This window comes from Lissotriton helveticus, chromosome 8 (genome assembly GCF_964261635.1).
Source record: "Lissotriton helveticus chromosome 8, aLisHel1.1, whole genome shotgun sequence".
In the NCBI taxonomy this organism is placed as follows: domain Eukaryota; kingdom Metazoa; phylum Chordata; class Amphibia; order Caudata; family Salamandridae; genus Lissotriton; species Lissotriton helveticus.
The window spans coordinates 1,695,533,100-1,695,544,819 of record NC_136069.1 but is presented as its reverse complement, the minus strand read 5'-3'; the positions used below and the strand labels follow the sequence as shown (position 1 = coordinate 1,695,544,819).

Genomic DNA, 11,720 nt, shown 5'->3' with positions numbered 1-11,720 from the left:
CGCAGGAAGGTGTCCCTTCCTGCACATAAACAATTACTAAAGGCGATTTGTAACTACTATGTTCGCTGCAGTTGCAACTCGTCATTATTTAGTGATTGTTTGTGTGCAGGGAGGGAAATCGTCCTGCACATGAACCACTACTAATGGCAATTTGCTGTTTCTATGTGTGAAATAGCAAAAACTAGGAGAAATTCATCATTTCTCCTTGTTGCGCAAGTTGAAGACCAGGTTTTCCCTGGTCTTATTTTTGGCGCCGCCCCATGTTTACACCAGCCTTGTAAATTGAGCGCAGCGACAAAAAGCAATAGATGTTGCGGCAGAACATCCACTGCAAAACCCATTGCCCACCCCTTTCACTCTAAGTTATGCGTGGATAGGGGAATTATTTACAAGGCAGTGTTAAGCCAAGTTTGGTGGCTTAACATCGCCTTGTAAATAAGGCAAATTGGGTTATCGCCAGCAGAACGTCAAAAATGTGATGTTCTGGTGGCTATGACCTCTTGTAAATATGTCCCCTAATTTGTTGATGTTCAATTCCTTGTAGTTTGAACACTGAGGATCTTATTCTTACGAACCACAGCATGTGTGAATTTCTAACTCTTTTGAATTCATGCCTGGAAACCTACACTAGTCAATAATTTCCATGAGTAGACAAGAAAATGTTTGATGAATTCATCTTTGCATGCACAAATATACACAAGTATATTTTTGCAGAAGGGAACAATGTCCTTCGTTATCTTCCATGGGAAAATATATTTACCTGTGGAGTAGATTCTGGCTGTACACCTCCACCATTTATTTGGTGGTGAGGGAGGGGCTTTAGCTCCTTTCCCACCCATAAAATAGCCCCCTTCCCACCCAGAAAAGGAGTTGCTCTTGCCCGTTAGACCAGTGAATCATTGAATAATTTTAAGATTGCATGAGGTCAGAAAAGGGTGCCAAAAAATTCACTAACATTCACGTTTGGTTTTGATCGCAAACTTCCATGGCATTGCTATATTGGAGGCACATAATATTTATTCACACAAATCCAAAACCAACTTCTGTGAAATACAAAGGTAATGTTGTGCTTTTAAAAAGGCCAATTGCATGTGTAAATCTGACTTACATTATCAAAGAAATGCAAGAAAATAGTTGAACACTATGAAGTTTTGCTTTAACCAATCATTTTCCTTCCAACATTTTTACTATGTATTTCCTTTTTCTTTTTGTATAGTATCAAAACAAGATTTTCCAATTAGATGCTGCCTTGTGTTCCTCGTAGGCCTCAAAAGAATGATGTAACACTTGGGAAAGAATATACACCCTAGCAGACCGGCACTGGAGCACAGGATGGCAAACACCTCCACGGCCACCATGTACTTCCCCCGTGTGCTCAGGTATGCCGGGATGAAGGAGATCCACACACTGACAAACACCAGCATACTGAAGGTGATCAGCTTGGCCTCGTTGAAGGTTCCAGGCAGATTCCTTGATAGAAATGCCACTATAAAGCTGACTGTGGCCAGGAGGCCCATGTATCCCAGCATGCAGTAGAAGAAGATGGTGTCCCCCTCATTACATTCAAAAATTATCTTCTCATTATATGACATAAAGTTCAGTTCAGGAAACGGATGAGATGTCAGCAACCAAGCAGCGCAGATAAGAACTTGAACTACAGAACAAAAAAATATTATACAACTTGGTGTCCTTGATCCCAGGCACTTCCTTGCAAAGCTGCTGGGATTTGTTGCTTTGAAGGCAATGACAACAATTATTGTTTTTGCAAGAACTGTGGAGACACTGAGGGTAAAGATCACCCCAAATACAGTTTGCTGTAACATTCAGGTGAGTTCCCTAGGCTGACCGATGAATATGAAGGAGCAGAGGAAGCAAAGTATCAATGCAGCAAGGAGCAGGTAACTGAGTCCTCGGTTGTTGGCTTTGACGATTGGAGTGCCTCGGTACTTGATGAAGACACAAAGCACGATTATGGCGATGAATGTCAAAAAGATAGCACCGCTTGCGAGCACCTGACCCAGCGGCTCTTCAAGCGAGAGGAACTCCATCATTTTGCGGATGCATTGGTCGTGCTTATCGTTCGACCACTTGTCTTCAGGACATTGTGTGCATTCATCTGTAGCTGATTCAAGATTGAATTTTTGTTATATTTTGTCATGCACCGTATTTATAATTATAATTAATTTGAATTTCAAACACTTCAATATACATTTCCGCCAAAGATCATTTTAATATCAATCATTGATCCAATATAAATACTTTTTTGTGAAAAGTGACAAATTTAACAGGGAAAAGATATTTTTACTTTTATGTAAGCTTTTTTACTTTATGTGGTTAGTGACTGGTTAGCTGCACTGGGCCTACAATCTTTGGTAGAGCACTAGAGTTCTTATTTTCACATTGATACACTATTTTTCACTGTTATCAAAACGGAATGTTGTTGTCCTAAGATGACTTGCATGAGAAATATGCGGAGCATGTTATTTATAATGAGTATTAGACCTGTCATCCTTAGGGTGGGCTTCTCTACTTTTTGCCTGTTTAGCTCCACATTTTGTTGTATCTTTATGTTGGCTTTAGGACTCTGAGGGGCATATTACCAACCAATAGAGATAATTTTTGTCTCTAACTTGTTTAGAGACAAAAATTATCGCCGCAAATCGGCGATTTTTATCGCAGATAAACCTTGCTATTAGCAAGGTTTATCGCAAATGCGATAAAAAACGGCCGCAATGCATGAATATCGCTTAAAAGTCAGCAATATTCATGCATTATCGAGCAAATGCTCTTAGCCATGTTATCCACCTCCCATTGGATAACATGGCTAAGAACTGCTCAGGGCTGGTGTTAGCTTTTGGAGATATTCGCCCTTAGCGCAAATATCTCCAAAAGTTGGTAATAGGAGATAGCGATGTTAGCGACTGTTTCCAGTCGCTAACATCTTGGCACGCCCACTTTGCATGTCATTAGTGATAAATATCACTGACATGCAAAGTGGGGCCCAAGATGGTCACTATCTCCTATTAGCTGTCGCTAACTGGTGTTAGCGACAGCTTGGTAATAGGGAGATAATTTTATCTCCGCTTTCTTGGCTTTTAAAGCCAAAAAAGCGGAGATAAAGCCCCTTGATAATATGCCCCTTAGTACTTTACCACTGTTGAGTAGTGCTAAAGTGCATGTGCTTCTCCCCTAAAACATGGTGACATTGGGCTATACCTGATTGGCATAGTTAGTTTACCTGAAAGTCCCTGTACCACATACCCAAGGCCTGTATTCTAAAAGCTACTGGTCTGTCTCAGGCCTGCCATTGCAGGGGCGGTGAGTGCAGTTTACTGCCACTTTGACTTGCCATTTAAAACCACTTGCCAAGCCTTAAACTTCCCTTTTGTTTACACAGAGGTCACACCTAAGGTAGGACCTCGGTAGCCCCATTTGCAGGGTGCTGTTTAACTAAAAGGTAGGACATGCACTTTTAAGTTTAACATGTACTGGTAGGGACCAACAGCTAAATTAGTTTTTCATCACTGTGAGGCTTACTCCTCTCGTAGGCTAGCATTGGGATTTCTTTAATACACTTTTAAACTGTAATTTGTGATACAAGGGAGTAGCTGCATCATGTTTCATATCTTTGGAATGGTAACGATAAATTGACTTTAATGATTAGATGGGATTTTACATGACTATTCCAGAAATACCACTTTTAGAAAGTGAACATTTCTCTGCTCTTAACGTTGCTCTGTGTGTCTGCAGCCTGTCTCAAATGTAAAAAAGTTATGGAGCATTGGGGCAACCCAATAGGCCACTAGACCCGGGTGAATTGTGGTACAAAAGATAATGTCACAGTGGAGAACAGTCACAATACATAAAAAACACAGCATATGGTCTATGTATTCAATAAAAGTCAGACACCACCATTAACTCAGTGTACCAATGGTTGTGATTTTATTTTCATCACACTATTGAGGTGAATCAAATTATACGGTACAATGTATTGCACATTAAAGCTGGGTCTTGTGTCTCAGAGGACTAAAGCAGCCACTGCAGGGGCCTGTGTTTGACCTCGTGGTCACAGGTTCAAATCCCGGCGGGTCCGCTCAGCCTTCCATCCATTTGAGGTCGATAACATGAGTACCATGGAGTTGGGTAACAATAAAAATCTGTTATTCAGTGCCAGGACACCTTCGGGTAATTGTGCGCTTTACAAAAACACCTGTCATGTTAGTTATTAGAGAGGCAGGTGCACACAGGGTGAAGTGACAAGTGCACAGGAGGGATTTGTGGAAAGTGATGTGAAAGAGGGACGGTAGGGCGCACATATACATCAGAAATCAATAATAACAGCCTATCAAGCCAGATGTCTGGCATATACATAAATGATAAATCATAACATAATTGAATAGGTGCAGATATACACTCTCTGTCATCTAGGTTTGACAATAAAACAAAACACTGTCGACGTTTTGACCCCTATATAAAACAGCAAACTTTGTGCCTTGGGGGTGGGGTCTTCATCAGGAGCGAGGTAAGGGAAGGTACTGGGCACATATAGACAATGGGATGAGGACATTAGGGTGGTGCGTCAAGAATGAATGTATCAATTAGTCATATAATTTAAGGTAGAGTTTTCTAGTGCCTTACTCTGACAAGAATTGTAGTTGCTGCTTGGCCAGGCCCAGGGCTTACATCCCAGTCAACCAGCAACCCAATTTCTTATACTGGCTGCAGCTGTGGGATTGAACTTGTGTTTATGAAGTGTCATACAGTAATTTTGTGTTACATTACAACCCTACATGAATAATCTAAGACCAATTTGAGTTTAAATTCTCCCCGATTGATTTTTCTAAATTCTTTCTCTGACTGTTGTGCTGGAGACAACACCTGCAAGAATGAAGATTCAGCTGGACAAAACTGTTGTCTATACTGTGGCCCGGTTCAAGAAGTTCTGCAAGGAGAGGGGATTTCCTGCCAAGAGCACCACCAGGAAGGCGGAGCTGCAAAATGTGCTGTGGGTCTGGACATAAACCCATTACATACTGGTTGAAGGAGAGTATAATGGGATGGAGGAGCCTGGGGCCTCATTTATGAAAAGTGACGCATCGCTGCGACAAAACAGCGATGCGTCACTTTTCATTGCACCCTCCTTGCGACCCCAATGATGCGTCATATTTACAATATGACGCATCATTGAACCTCTATTCCCCACTAAAATCACTGTTACTTTGGCTATTACTAAATGTGAGAGCTAGGTATACCACATTATGCTAATGTTGCAATTATTGGTTCCCTGATAAATCAAGAATTATCAAGGATATCAGGAATGCTGAACCTGATTCCTGCTGTAATTTAACATTTTAGGTTATTTCCAATAAAAGCATTTCACTTCCTTTCATATCCATCTGTGATCATCTGTGAACAAAAAGTGCTGTATTCCTGCAGTGCAAGGGGGCTTGTATTAATGCTAGAAAGCACAACGTGTACCAGCTTTATGAAAAGTGACGCATTGCTGCGTGAAAACAGCGATGCGTCACTTTTCATTGCACCCTCCTTGAGACACCAATGATGAGTCATATTTACAGTATGACGCATCATTTAAAAAAAAAATTTATGGACATCATCATGTCGCAAGAAGTTACAGATACGTCAGTATTTCTGACGTATCTGTAAGCGCAAAATTGACGCATTGCTGGAATGTGTCACAAAAGTGACGCAACTCCAGCAATGCGTCCTTTCACATGGGGAAAGCCCCATGTGAAAGGGCTTGCATCAGTCTTGCGCCTGCTGTGAGGCAGGCGCAAGATTTTGATGCAACAGCGTCCTAAAAGTGACGCAGTGCAATCTCATAGGTTTCACTGCGTCACTATTACGAGGCTTTTTGCGGGGAAACGCCCCCCTCTGCATACATTATACCTGATGCAAGTATAATGTAGTGAAGGGGTTTACAAAGTGACGCATCTGCTTAGATACGTCACTTTATAAATGTGGTGCAACAAGGCACATTTTTTACTCCACTGGTGCGTCACTAAAAGTGACGCACCAGCAGCGTAAAAGTGACGCAAGGGCTCATAAATGAGGCCCCAGGAGGTTTTATATTAGGTTTACATGGTTGTCATAGCTACTATATACACAATTAAAGGTCCTTTAAAACATCGGCCAATGTATTGCAAACCTCACCAGGGTCAGTGATCTCTCCATGAGAGCAAGCAATGCAATCGAAGCAACACACAGGTTGTCCTTCCCTGCCAACCTTTCTGTGTCCGGGCAGACAATGTCCATTACACACCGACTGTGGAACCTGAGAAAGAGCAGAGTAAAGTAGTGTAAAGGAAGAGCATGGTAAGAAATATGGGTATCAGTTGCGGTGGGTAGGTGCCTACTGCAATTAATAACCACAATCCTTCATAAATTCATAAATTGAATAAGTAAAGTCAACAAATTAACCTGTGATCAACCCCCTGGTGGACCTAGAGCAAATGGGCTTAACCTAGAAGCGATGTGTAAAGCATTTATGGAATACGAAACAACAATCAAGTCAAAACACAATACAGGAAAAATGACAAGCCAATTTAGAATAACAGAGTAAATTGTAATAAACAAAATGGCAGCAAAATGCAATTTGAAAATCTAGAGATAAAAAGCCACTTGACCACTACCTAGACATGAATTAAGACAGACTTCACTGTAGCGCAAGTTGGATGCAGATAACAGGGTTAGACCCGGTAGGAAATATTATCTTGGGTCTCTGAGATGGAAGATAAAAATCCTCAGCAGGATAAGGCAGCAGGCTGTGGGCAAAGAGGGCTCCTCAATGTCAATAGCTACTGGAGGAGGTCCTGGTGAAGCAGTTGACTTTTGGTTAGAAAGCTTCAAGTAGGAGAAATATGAATTTCACATCTAGGGTAGGTCCATTGGCAGCCGGTTACTTTTGCCACCTCATCTGGTCAAGACTTCTAGCTTTAGACTTAGGATACAATTGCCCCCCACCCACCAAATTTACCTGTGGGCAGACCTTAGGATTAATCATGACTGTTATTTCGTCCCCTCTGACAGCCCTGCAGAGTAAGGGCCATCAGAGGGTGGCTTGTCATTCTGCCCACCCAATATAGGGTCCGATTAGGATTGCGCTGAATCCGCATCCTCCGGGCCGGCGGAAGCCACCGCCGGCCCGGAGGATGCGGATTCACCGCTGCGGTACGAGAAAAGACCCCCGCCAGATTAGGATGGCAGGGGAGTCATCTGCGGACGGGGAGACCGTCCGCCGCTTTTCCGCCGTGGTCCCGCGGCGGAAAAGCTCGAATATGGTGGCGGTGTCTATCAGACACCGCCACCATATTAGGATGCATGGTGAATCATGCTTTTCCACGGCGGGTTTCCCGCCGTGGAAAAGCATGTGGACTTTGGCGTTTGGGGGCCCGTTGCGGGCCACCAGGGTGCCGGGGGGTGGGAGGTGCACATGGGGGGTACCTATGGTACCCCCCAGCATTTACATGTACAAAGCGGCAGGCACCGCTTTGTGCCTGCCGCTTTGTGCATGTAAATGTAAAACATGCATTTTTCACATTGTGGCGGGTGCTGCTTCAAGCAGCACCCACCGCAATGTTAAAAATACAGGATGTGACCGCCAGGGTGGCGGTCACATCCTAATTTGCACGGAGGGACCGCCGCGGCCCCTGCGGACGGTCCCTCCACCTCTGGGGTGGCGGACAGATGCAGGTCCGTCCACCATCCTAATTGGCCCCGTAGATGGGTGAAATGACACGTCAGGTTTCGCTGCCTGTCACAGCCAGGTAAATTCTTGAATTAGGGGGCAGTGAAAACTGTCAAATACTCCCCTTGCCATTGTATAGAACTCCCATGGTAAGGGGAGCATTCTATTTTTTATTTTCAAAACGAAAATCCTGTTTCAGGAGTTTCTTTTTGATACCAAGAAAAGTAAACTGTTTGGTGCAGGACTGTGTCCCGCTGATGGAGCCCTGAACCAAACAGGAAAATGCATTGAAAGGAAACGCTGTGATGCTAGTTCCTAACAATGCTTTACAAATAACGGCCAGCTTAGCGGCCATTAATACATTTGGTAGGCAACTTAGTCTGGGCTTGGTAGATGTAAAATCCTCTGCCAGGCAAACAGAGATAGGCTGCTGCAGAAAAGCTCCAAGTAAGAGCAAACTGAATCTTCATCCCAGCAGCAACTCACCTTCGTCGGATCTGCTTGACAGGTTGGTTCTGGTCCTATGGAGGTCTTTGAAGCCTAAATGTTACTAATTCCCAGGCTTTAGGAAATGTAAGCAGTAGCAAATTTTGACACAGGACCTGGGTACAGTAATTTGCGTTGGCGTCAACCCCCTCGTCCCCTCCCCCAGCAGTCGCCAGCAGCAGGATTCAGGGCAGTTCCAGTTGGAACTGGTCAGCTGGGAAAATGCAGGAAAGGCCTCTTGTGGCTTAATGTAGCTTAAACAAGAGGTCAGCCTTGGGACACTAGGAGTCAACTTCTTTGTCCTTGGAACAGGAAGGAGAGCAGGTACATTCTTCTAGACTCTTCTCAAGTCTCAGACAAACCCAGTCCTCATCTATACTTCCACAGGTCCAGGAAAAGCTCTAAGGAGGTTGCTGTGGGTGTCATATTTATGCCTGGCACCAGCCTGTGTGTGGGGCTGATTCCTGATTTCTCCCTAAACAATAAGGCAAACGTTTCCAGGGGTTATCCTACCCACTTTTGCAGCATTTCCTGTGTGCCCTACTGCAAACAATTCCAGAATGCCCCTCTCTATCTAAAACTAAAATGTCAGAACCGTTGTTCCATGGACAGAGTGTGTGCATTCCAGAGGTGTGGTGAAGGAAAAAAGCAACCCCTCATTTGTGGTCACCATAAACCAATTCTGGGGGCAGCTCCTATCCCACTGGGATTAGTGACTGCCTAACTATGGGAACAAAAGAAGGGCCTACATAGGTGTCAGCTAACATGTGCCTCTGACAGGATAGGCCCACTGGCCAACCTGTCAGGAGAACATCTCTCCATACCAAAGGCCTCTGTCCTGATTTAAGATGCATGCAAATGGACCTCCAGAGGCATAGCGCTGGTAAAATGTAAATTTCTAAATGTACTTTTTTCCTAATGGTTTTTGTAAATTTAATTTTACCGTTAAATTTGGATGTTGACCAATTATTAAAAAGAGTTTTTTAAATTACATTTCTACCTGCTTTCTAACGGAAATTAACATTATGAAATGCAATAGCAGAAAACAATGTTTTCTTATGGAACAGCCAGCCTTCCTACATTGAAAATAGCTGTTGAGGCTTTTTCAATGCACACACTCTGCCCATGGAACACAGGTTCTGACATATTAGTTTTAGATAGAGAGGGGCATTCTGGAATTGTTTGCAGTAGGGCACACAGGAAAAGACACTGGGGCTGGATAGGTCACACGCGAGCCCGCACCAAACACCACTGGGTAAGCCCTGACCTGGAACCTTAAAGGGAAAAGAGGAAGGCCAAGGAACACCTGACACTAAGGCCTCGAGGCTGGTGGCAGGCAGATGGGTTACAACTGCAGTCATATAGAAAGAAATGCCCAGGACAGAGATGGCTGGAGAGTCCTGGTTGATTACCTATACCCCAGGAGGGGTAGCACGCGTAAGCAAGTAAGTACTCTTGAACACTATCTAGGGTGCGTAGCTCTGGGAAATGGAATGCAAATGAGATGAACACTCACAATGCTAATACTCAGGTGACGTTCAGACACATGGTCGCTGTCTCACTTCCAACCGTACAACCCAATGGACCACGCATCTGGTTGTCGTCATTGGTATTATTCATTTTTCACTTAAACAAGCACCATTTTTGTGAAATCTTCCTTCTTACCTGGGAGTTTTCACCCCATAATATGGCGCTTGTGTTGACGTAGATATATTGGCTGTGTTGAGGGTCGAAGCTGCCAACGTTGACCAGCCTGATGTCATCAGCGTCGAATATCTGTATATTCAAGATGTCGTAGGCAAGCGGGGCATCGCCATTCACATCAAAATAAATGTAGTCACCATTGTGAATAGTGATGTTGCTTCTCTTCAAATAGTGGAGCACCTGCAACAGTGAAAGCACAAGTGTGGTGAAAGCACTGTTCACCGCCTTAGTGCTGGATTCAGTTACAGGAGATAAAGGAAACACTTAAAAATTGAACTCTTGTTGGGCACCTTCAAGGGACCATTAGAGAGTTGGTGAGGAGTGAAGAACAGGAGACAAAGACCCACCGCCCTGTCAATCCCACACACACCCTTGAAGTAGGTGCCCCTGACAAAACCCACAGGAATGTCAAGGGTACACGCAGCACAGTATCACAATTCCAAATATACGACCATAGAAAGATCAAATGAGTTCTATATATCTGCATGTGAGTTTTTGTTGAATCTTACTCAACTTCTGTCCTGAGATGATGGCCTCTACAAAAGGCCCTTTGCATGCCTACAATATAAAGTTATACTGAGAACGAGATGTAGAAGGGTTCAAGGAATACTGGGAAAATGGCTGAGGTGGGGGTAAAATCACCAACATCCACATCAGACTCTTTTGGAAGCAGGGGAATAAATGATGGGGTAAAAAATACCACCGGTCATTTCCACATCCATGCCAGAGGTTGCTGGGGTCCTTCTTGGTAATCACTGGAAGGTGTGCTGTCTTCCAGTTCCTTCTTCTAGTTAGCAGAGTTGAATTATTGCTGAGAAGAAGAAAATGTCTGATAACTATTTTTCCCCTTTGTGCTGGGTGCGTTGGTGTCCTAATAATATTGAAATACAAGCAGGGCAAAGCTAAAAATAATATTATTTGGCTGCAAAATAGGCAAGAAAGGTTCCCTGTACTGTGTTAAAGAATAAATGGAGAAGGTCCTATCATCAAACATCTGGGTGTCTTGTTTACCCGACGAGGCCAGTGTCAAACTTGGCCCATTCATTAACTTTGTGTTCCAGAGGCTCTGAAAGAACATGACAGGCCCAGACATGACTCCAATCTGCAAAGTAATAGGCAGCAAATGAATGCTGACTAACATATGGGAGATTGTATTCAGAAACCAACTGGCAACCTGGGTAGAGAAAGCCCAGAATGATGGTCCTTCCATCTCTCAGAAGTATCTGGCCAAATGTGCTTCGAGATTAATTTACCACAACAAGATCTGATCCGCAGCACCAGGTTGCATATTTATGAAATTTGTGATGTAGGGCAGAGAAAGGGCAGAAGTGTGCTGTATTTATCCAATATGATGCATTATTGTCCGTTCCTCCTGTTCTCGTGCAGTTTTGGCAGACTAGAGCCAATGCCGGCCCCCTTGCACCATGGTGCAAGGGGGCTTGTGTTGTAGATAGGATTGTTTTTGTGCAGGACGGGACAGGTTCCTGCACAAAAACATCCTGATAGGCTTTTCCCTCTTTCGATGTGTGCTGCAGAATACAGCACACATATTAAGAGGAAAAACAAAGAGAAATAAATCTATTCTCCTCATTACACCTCACCTGTGGAGACATATCTTTGTGGTGCATTCTCAGGTTTACAATTCCTTGTAAATCCGTTAATGCGTCAAAAATCATGGGGGGTGTGTGTAAACACCCATTGCAACAACCATGGAATGCATTATTTGCACAGATTAGGCAATGCAGTGATTTCTTATGACATTTAAAGCCATGGCTTTGCGTGGCTTCATATATCTGACTTCGAGGTTTGTGGCACACATGTACCA

The 11,720-nt window shown here is 43.7% G+C and overlaps 1 protein-coding gene across 1 annotated transcript in view; it reads right to left on the bottom strand.

Moving 5' to 3' along the window:
- Positions 1-1,187: 1,187 nt before the first annotated feature.
- The window catches only part of LOC144774130 (extracellular calcium-sensing receptor-like), an 81,814-nt gene continuing 71,281 nt past the window's right edge, over positions 1,188-11,720 (bottom strand). The window contains 3 exon segments of the mRNA XM_078659153.1: positions 1,188-2,116; positions 6,163-6,292; positions 9,857-10,075. Coding sequence (XP_078515279.1) covers positions 1,188-2,116; positions 6,163-6,292; positions 9,857-10,075 — 1,278 coding nt within the window.